The 9,466-nt window shown below is 42.5% G+C and overlaps 1 protein-coding gene across 1 annotated transcript; it reads right to left on the bottom strand.

Moving 5' to 3' along the window:
* Positions 1–4,068: 4,068 nt before the first annotated feature.
* tcim (transcriptional and immune response regulator) lies at positions 4,069–9,466 on the bottom strand. Its single transcript, XM_021606380.3, has one exon. The coding sequence runs from the start codon at positions 4,966–4,968 to the stop codon at positions 4,663–4,665; it is 306 nt and encodes a 101-aa protein (XP_021462055.1). The 5' UTR covers positions 4,969–9,466; the 3' UTR covers positions 4,069–4,662.

Genomic DNA, 9,466 nt, shown 5'->3' with positions numbered 1-9,466 from the left:
TATTGTGGAGCACCTGCACCTAAATATAAACAGTACCGGCACCTATTTAAGTCCAAGTCAAGCACTTGACAAGCTGACCTGAATGGGACAACCTGGTTCTGGAAATAAAAGTTAAATAAATAAAATACAGTCTGAGGTCTTGAGCGCTCTGTAGCAGGTTTTCATCAAGGATCTCTCTGTACTTTGCTCCGTTCATCTTTCCCTCGATCCTGACTAGTCTCTGAGTGCCTGCTGCTGAAAAACATCCCCACAGCATGATGCTGCCAACACCATGCTGATGCCAGGTTTCCTCCAGACGTGACACTTGGCATTCAGGCCAAATAGTTCAATCTTGGTTTCATCAGACCAGATCATTTCTTATGATCTGGGAGTCCTTTAGATGCCTTTTGGTAAACCTCAAGCGGGCTGTGCCTTTTACTGAGGAGTGGCTTCCGTCTTGCCACTCTACCATAAAGGCCTGATTGGTGGAGTGTTGCAGAGATGGTTGTCCTTCTGGAAGGTTCTCCCATCTCCACAAAGGAACTCTGGAGCTCTGTCAGAGTGACCATCAGCTTTATCACCTCCCTGAATTTAGGCCCTTCTCCCCCAATTGCACAGTTTGACTGGGCGGCCAGCTCTAGGAAGAGTCTTGGTGGTTCCAAACTTATTTAATTTAAGAACGATGGAGGTCACTGTGTTCTTGGGGACCTTCAATGCTGCAGACATTTTTTGGTACCCTTCCCCAGATCTGTGCCTCGACACAATCCTGTCGTGGAGCTTTACCCGTCAATTCCTTTGATCTCATGGCTTGGTTTTTGTTCTGACATGCACTGTCAACCGTGGAACCTTATATAGACAGGTGTGTGCATTCCAAATCATGTCAAATTCAATTGAATTTACAGGTGGACTCTAATCAATGGAAACTGTATGCACCTGAGCTCAATTTTGAGTCTCATACTAAAGGGTCTGAATACTTATGTAAATGAGGTACTTCTGTTTTTTATTTTTAATACATTTCTAAAAACCTGTTTTCACTTTGTCATTATGGAGTATTGTGTGTAGATTGATGATGAAAAAATGTAATTTAATCCATTTTAAAATAAGGTTTTAACATGACAAAATGTGGAAAAAGTAATGGGGTCTGAATACTTTCCAAATGCACTGTATGTGTCCCCACTGATAATGGACTTGTCATGTCAACACCCGTAATAAATCCATGGCAACAGGAATAGACAGTAGAGTGATGTTTTGTTTGGGAAGTGAAAGAAGCATCAGTGTGTCTCCATGGTTCTCCTCTGGGCTCATGACGGGCCAGCAAGGGTCATCTCAAATGGAAGTGACTGAAGCAACACACACACACACACACACACACACACACACACACACACACACACACACAAACACTGGCCTCAATCTACAGCCCTGCAGGACCAATCCTACACAAATTGCACCAAACACAACCAATACACTGATTCATCCAAAAACAAAAGAGGAACTCAGACTAGAGTTAGTTGTGTGTCGCTGTCTACGACATAATGCCAGTGATTAACAACCACAAGAATGTGCCAAAATCTAGATATCTCAGATATTCCAGAACTGGAAACGAGTCATTTCTGTGTGATTGTTTTGTGTACCCTTTATGAGGTTGTCAGTACTGCTGATGCGCTTGGCTGGCTGGCTGACCCCTTTTGGGAAAAATGAATGAGTCAGACTGTAAGACACACAAAGGAAAAGTATTGGTCAGTTCCTGTTCGTCTCCATCTGTACCTCTAGCAAATTCCTGACTTTCCTGTATGGAGCCCACTTTTTTCATCCCATTTGACCTTTAGGAGGTCTCTCTCTCTCTCTCTCTCTCTCTCTCTCTCTCTCTCTCTCTCTCTCTCTCTCTCTCTCTCTCTCTCTCTCTCTCTCTCTCTCTCTCTCTCTCTCTCTCTCTCTCTCTCTCTCTCTCTCTCTCTCTCTCTCTCTCTCTCTCTCTCTCTCTCTCTCTCTCTCTCTCTCTCTCTCTCTCTCTCTCTCTCTCTCTCTCTCTCTCTCTCTCTCTCTCTCTCACCAGCTGCTTTTGACACACAAGATTGACTGAGAAAGAAGAAAGGTTGGCCATAGCACCTGAGTGCTTAGGTTAGGACCATCAGAGTCAAGACATGTGAGACTAAGAACTGAGTGGTATGAGAGAGTGAGTCAGCATTTAGGCTATTGAGAAAAAGGGGTGATTGAGTTTTAGAGCTGAGGGTGACAAGCTAAATAGTTATTCACTGTCTGTTTTCAGTAGACGCCAGTAAATATGTAATTGCTTTGTTGTGGGGAACACTTGAAACCAAATGAGTTTTTCAGTAGATGGGATGCATGGGTCACAGAGTTACCAGAGCAAATACCAGAACAAACCAGCTTTTTCAATTCTGTATCAAGAGAGAAAATATGAGTCATGAGGGTAACTTGCGGCTGTTATAGATAGGATCTTCCCAGCTAATGCTGACTAATATTAACATCCAGCTCACTCTTAGTTCCTCTTCTAAAGAGCATGATTAAAACCGGTCCACACTGGAATCAGAGGACAGTCCTTCTGATCAGAAAATCCCGCCTCTACTCCCCTCTCACTCTCTCACTCCCTGTCACCATAGCAATGGCACCAACACAGAGGCTAGATGGTCGTCTGCCACAGTGTCTGTTGACATCAAAGTGATGCAGCACTGAGCTGTATGAAAGGGAGGAAGAGTCATTTGAACATAACCCTATAACAATCATGTCAGGCACTTTTTTTCAAACCGAGATGGCCAGTTACTTTTTAGTGTGTTTATGAAGCAAAGAGCTGTGTTTGATTTTCACAGGTTTAAAAAGCAGATCGCGCAGACACAAAGAACGTGATCTAGTCAGGGCTCTATTTAATCCGTAGCGCTGAAGATCTGATTTATAGTGCGATTGACAATCCAAGTCATTGTTCCCATGGTCACGGAGACTGCATTAACAGTATATGTTGGCTCAATCGGAAATTACCTTTATATTTTAACGCAGATCTTCTGCGATACGGACTGAATCCGGACACTAGTGTAGTGAACGAGTGAAAGCGTGTGCATTTGTGTGTGGGTGAGAAAAAGAGAGAGAGGCAGAGACAGAAAGAGAGAGAGAGTGTTTGTATGGTATGTTTTACCTTGCGTCACCGTGCCTGTAGGGTCTGGCACAGGTAGATATTTTCCTGAGAAATCCCCACCCTCAGGCTAGAGGCAGGGTTTCCTGTGTCTGTTGCAAGCGGCGGCCAAGTACATGTTCAGATGTCAGACAAATCATCCATGCCTCTGGTTTGAACTGGTTTGAGACTACCAAAGCAATGAGATTAGCAGACTCTCACTGATCCCTATGACGCCAGCTAATCCAACCTGTAACAAAACCCTGATAAAAATGACAGAACTGATTAAGACCCCAAAAGTGTGTGAAAAGATGTAAACTGTTATTAGACAGTTTAATAGGTGATATTGTCACTGTACTGTCTGATGAAAGACAGGTAAAGGCAGCGTATTGTAGAACCTCTTAACACAGCAGACCTAAACCCTGTAATACTAGTCAAACTAATTCTTATCTGCAGAGCGGGGATGATGAGATACACCTTAGACAAACACTGCTGTGCACAGCAGCAAACCTCCCCAGCAGAACTGGTTTGCACCGGTCTGGAGTAAGCCACATCAGAGGGGAAACCGATGAAGGTTAACCACATCAAGCAATGTGTAAAATCCCCCCCCCCCCCCCTCGTTTCAGTCCTGCCATCAGGGCGTAGATATAGGTCTTATAATATATATATATCTTGTAAGCATTTTTATCTCTGTGTGAATGTTGCTGTTTATATGTTTACTATATATATTTATCTTATCCAACTTGCCACAAGTGAAGTTCCATCTGGAAAAACAGTCATTTTATTATATAAAGGTGTAACTTAATGGAATTATTAATAAAGGATGAACCCCCTTTTAGACTAAATGAAGCCTGAAATAATTACAGTGTATTTAAAAACTAAGGTGAAAACAGGTCTATCAGAGAGGATTCAAACAAAGTAATGTGATATGGAGTCATTTTAAATGAAAGCAAAGAGAATGGACATTATATTTCAATAATAATTTATTAAAGAAATTGCAAAAGGACATTTCATAAATGCATGTCATTATATTGCTGTAACATTTTTGTTACAAATACATTTGTGGCCACTAATAAACAGTGTTTATAGCAGGTATCACAAAGTTAATATGATACAGAGACAAGGCATATGTTTTCACCGGAACAGGCATTTTCAGGCAGTTTCTTCGGCAGTCTCTTCTTATAATTACTATGTACCAGCAAACAGGCACCTATAAGGTACACATTGAATGTGAAGCATTCGACAGAATGCATAGTCAGTCAGGGAGAGCATCGTGTATCCATGTTTCTTTGTTCGGGACAACAACCCTCGGTATTCCATTCACCTCCTTCTTTCTCCATCCAGCACGACGTATCCAAACGAACATACCATTACGCACGGAGTGCATGTTCATGGAATAGTCTCACTTTGTTGCCTTCGAAGCAAGTGGCTTGAATTTAGGCAAAATCCATTCGAGGACGTCTCTTCTCCATGACAGGTCGGCATTACCTGACCAACCGCTGCAGCGACATTGTTGGGCACTTCAATTCAACTCGTTCAGCAGAGCCGAAAGAGAATGTTCAACGCAGTTTCAGCATGTGGCGAACCAGGCCCACGATCTGGAAGAACTTGTCCTTCTTTCGCTGCTTGAGCGCCATCAGAGCTTTGGCCGTCTCCGCTGGGTCCTGCGTGAAGGAGAAGATGCTCCTCACCCTCTCCTCCGCTTTCTTGTCCCCGGTTTTCTCGAACAGCCTCATCACCGCGTCCTGGTTGACGTTCTCGAATATGTTGGGCACGGCCTTCTTGCGGTAGGCAGTGTCGAATTTGTTCCCGTGGACGGATGGGCTGACTCGGCGAGAGTCGGAGGATACAATGTAGCTAGTCATCTTGATGACTCTCTTGTAGCGGCTGCGGTGCAGTCTCAGAAACTGGTCCAGCAACTCCTTTGACTGGTGTTGTAGGGGGGGAGAGAGAGCACTACTCGCCTGAGAGGGATTGCAGTGAGTGAACGCTGTGAGCGCTGCCTGCGCTATTTAAAGGGATTAGAGGGAAGCTCGTGCAGTCAAGCCCCAGTTACAGAAGTGACATCACTGGTTCCAGGGAATGACTGACTCTCTACACCGACTGCAACAGTAAGCTACTTACAGTGCCTTCAGAAAGGATTCACACCCCTTGACTTTTTCCAAATTTTGTTCTGTTTACAGCCTGAATTTTAAATGGATTTAATTGTGATTGTGTGTCACTGGTCTACACACAATACCCCATAATGTTAAAGTGGAATTGTGTTTTAGAAAGTTTGACAAATTATTAAGAAATGAAAAGCTGAAACGTCTTGAGTCAGTAAGTATTCAACCCCTTTGTTATGGCAAACCTAAATAAGTTCAGGAGTAAAAATGTGCTTAACCAGTCACATAATAAGATGATATGGACTAACTCTGTGTGCAACAATAGTGTTTAACATGATTTGTAACTTTTTAAATGACTACCTCCTCTCTGTACCCCGCACATAACATTTTCTGAAAGGTGCCTCAGTCGAGCAGTACATTTCAAACACAGATTCAACCACAAAGACCAGGGATGTTTTCCAATGCCTTGTAAAAAAAAGCAGGCACTGAATATCCCTTTGAGCACGGTGAAGTTATTGATTACACTTTGAATGGTATATCAATACACCCAGTCACTACAAAGATACAGGTGTCCTTCCTAACTCAGTTGCCGGAGAGGAAGGAAACCGCTCAGGAATTTCACCATGATGCCAATGGTGACTTTATTACAACAGTAGCAGAGTTTAATGGCTGTGATAGAAGAAAACTGAGTATGGATCAACGACATTGTAGTTTCTCCACCATACTAACCTAAATGACAGAATGAAAAGAAAGGTGCATGTACCAAATCAAAATATTCTAAACCATGCATCCTGTTTGCAATAAGGCACTAAAGTAAAACTGCAAAAATGTGGAAAATAAATTAACTTTATGTCCTGAATACACAGAATACATATTTGGGGCAAATACAACACAACACATCACTGAGTACATCTCTTCATATTTTCAAGCATGGTGGTGGCTGCATCATGTTAAAGGTATGCTTGTTATCAGCAAGGACTAGGGAGTTGTTTAGGATAAAAAATAAATGGAATGGAGCTAATCACAGGCAAAATCCTAGAGGAAAACCTGCTTCACTCTGCTTTCCAACAGATACTAGAAGACTAATTCACCTTTCAGCAGGACAATAACCTAAAACACAAGGCCAAATTTACAGTTGTTTACCAAGATGACATTGAATATTCCTGTGTGGCCTAGTTACAGTTTTGACTTAAATCGTCTTGAAAATATATGGCAAGGCTTGGAAATGTCTGAATTTTACTCTTCCTGGGGTCCAAACAGGAAACAACACAACAAATAAAATACAAAATATTCATAAATATACATACATAGCACTGAATTTACATTACAATTTAGCCATTCAGCAGACACTCCCTTCCAGAGCGACCCACAGCTAGTGAATCGTTTTTATTATTATATGGTTTTATTGCTAGTTTGAGTTACCTGGGGTGGCAGAGAGTTCGATTTAGTCATGGCTCTATTTAATATTGTGTGTTTCCCAGCCTTTGTTCTGGACCTAGGAACTGTGTAGAGACCTCTGGTTGCATGTCTTGTGTGATACCGATGAGTGTCCAATCTGTGTGCCAACTGCTTGAACAGACAGTTTGGTACCTTCAGTACATCAACACCTCGCACAAAGACCAAAAGTGATGCAGTCAATCTCTCCCCAACTTTGAGCCAGGAGAGATTGACATGCATGTCATTGACATTCACCCTCCATGTAAATCTACGTGCAATACGCGCTGCTCTGTTTTGGAGCAACTACAATTTGCCTTTGTCCTTCTTTGCGGCAACTGACCACACAACTGGACAGTAGTCCAGGAGCGACAAAACACTAGTGCCTGTTGAGCTTTTCTGATTGACTGAGATATTAAGAAAGCAGAGCAATGCCTTATCAAGGACAGACCACTTCCCATTTTAGTAACCATTGAGTCTACATGTTTTGACCATGATAGCTTGCTATCTAGGGTGACACCCAGCAGTTCAGTCTCTTCAACTTATTACTGTTGCTGTCAGTATTATTACTGCCTTTACTTTCTAAAATATAAAAACAGGTTACATTTAAACATTCCAGTTAGTAGCACTATAAATACCCTTCGTTACGTTTTCCAACCCAGGGGGGATGTTGTTGTTTTTACTGGCAGGTCTGACTGAGAGGAAGGGGTGCATCCCGAGACCCAGCTCCCTACTGATGATAACAGAGTGTGCATCCCAAATGGAACCTTATTCCCAATTGGCCCTGGTCAAAAGTAGTGTAGTATATAGGGAATAGGGTGGCATTTGGGACGGAGCCAGAGAAAGGCGTTCCTCTTTAAAAACTTTGGAATGTATAAACTCCACATCATACACAAACGTCTAGGGCACATATCTTGTAAATACTCACTGTGAATGTTCATGGAGCTTGAACCCTCAAGCTGCCCCCCATTCCTTAGCATGTTTGCCCTGCCTGGACTGAGGGGAAAGTTCCCACTGCCCTTTGTTATGTAGTTCACTCCCCTCATTGATGTACACACTCCCTTATATGGAAACAAAGGTTAGAGACTGTTACCTCTCTCAGCAATTGTTCTGGTATGTGTCTCTAGAGAAGTTGTTTAGAGAGTTGTGCCAAGGTATGGAATGCTGGTTATTTTGTCATTGTCTGTCTGTGCTGAGTGAAACAATGTACAATACATAACCCCTGACTTAAACTCCGTTTCTGTACTGAGGCTCCAGGGCTGTCTGTACACTGTCTCGCCACAGGATACTTGTCTGTCTCGAGCTGGCATGGGAGTTATGGCTGAGGACACAGAATATTAGCCAGGTTTTGGAAAGGTTGAGTCAGCAAAATGGCATATTTATGACCCAAAAGTACTTAAGTTGAGTTTATTTAATTTTTTACATGGACACTGCACATTAATCAACGTTTCAGTAAAAGTGCTGGTTTTAGCCAGCCGGCTAATTTTCAACCGCAGTCCCTGGGCAGGTTATTAAAAACAATTACAATATAGACAATAGCAACATAGGACAAGCAAGGCGTAGCATACAGACAGAGCAACATAGGACAAGCAAGACGTAGCATACAGACATAGCAACATAGAACAAAAAGCAGCAAGACAAAATTCATAAAAGCAACAAAGTGTTTCCACACCTCACAAGCTACAGACAACAGACAACATGGAAAGCGGCAACACACAGCTAGGGACCATGTTCACAAATTTGATGACCTTTAGCCATGTCTTCAAGCATTTTGTGAAAGTGTGATGTGTGGTGCAGTTATGTGTGTCTGATGGCAGTGTATTCCAGACATGGGAAGCTCTCACAGAGAAAACGGATTTACTAAAGGTGCTTTTCCTTAAGGGAACTATACAGTCACCTCTCATGGTAGACCTTGTGGATCTGCTGCCATATGTTTGGGTTTTTTGTTTAACAAAAATACTGAGCCAGGCCATTTAGGATCATGAATACAAGACATGCGTTGGTGTATTGCACAATATTTTCCCAACTCAGGAGCTCATGCTTTCTGAGGATGTAACAGTGATGATGGCTATTGGGTTTCCTATCAAGCACTTTGAGAGCCTGTTTGTAGACAGACTGAATAGGTCTTAATGTTGTACAGCAAGCTTGGGCCGAACTAGTCAAGCAGTATGTTAAGTGGGGGAGTATCATAGATTTGAAGTACAGTTTTGCTACCTCTGTAGTCAAACAATTTCGTATAAATCGGAAATTAGCTAGGTTGAATTTGGTTATTTGAATTATCTTTTTCACATGCTTTTTAAAAGAGAGGTTGGAATCAAGTATGATGCCAAGGTGCTTAAAATCAGATACCACCTGGAGCTTCTCCCCTGACACATATACATCTGGCTCAGTAGCATCTGTTGCCCTCTTTGTGAAGAACATGCAAACATTTTTTTTCACATTGAGATGCAAACACGAGTCGCTGAGCCACTTTGTAACCTGGACCATTACATTAGTGAGTTCTTGTGCAGCTTGTTGTTTGCTCTTTGCATGCACTGTGTCATCTGCACACATTTGAACTTCAGACCCAGTACAGACAGAAGGCAGTTCATTAATGTACAGGCTGAACAGGAGGGGCCCCAGTATTGACCCTTGGGGCACGCCCACATCATAGCTAAGAGTGGGCGACAGCTCATTGCTCACTCTGACACACTGAGTTCCGCCTTCAAGGTATGATTTCATCTATCTCAAGGCATCAGGGGAAAAGTTGAACTTGGACAATTTTGTGATGAGAATCTCATGGTTAACAGTATCAAAAGCCTTCCTTAGGTCCAGAAACAGAGCC

This window comes from Oncorhynchus mykiss, chromosome 6 (genome assembly GCF_057628025.1).
Source record: "Oncorhynchus mykiss isolate SJ-2025 chromosome 6, ASM5762802v1, whole genome shotgun sequence".
NCBI lineage: Eukaryota > Metazoa > Chordata > Actinopteri > Salmoniformes > Salmonidae > Oncorhynchus > Oncorhynchus mykiss.
The sequence above is the reverse complement of the archived record's forward strand: the minus strand, read 5'-3'. Positions and strand labels throughout refer to the sequence as shown.

Bases quoted from the DNA above. Each gene is read 5' to 3' on its own strand.
- tcim (XM_021606380.3), bottom strand. From the start codon at position 4,968: ATGACTAGCTACATTGTATCCTCCGACTCTCGCCGAGTCAGCCCATCC.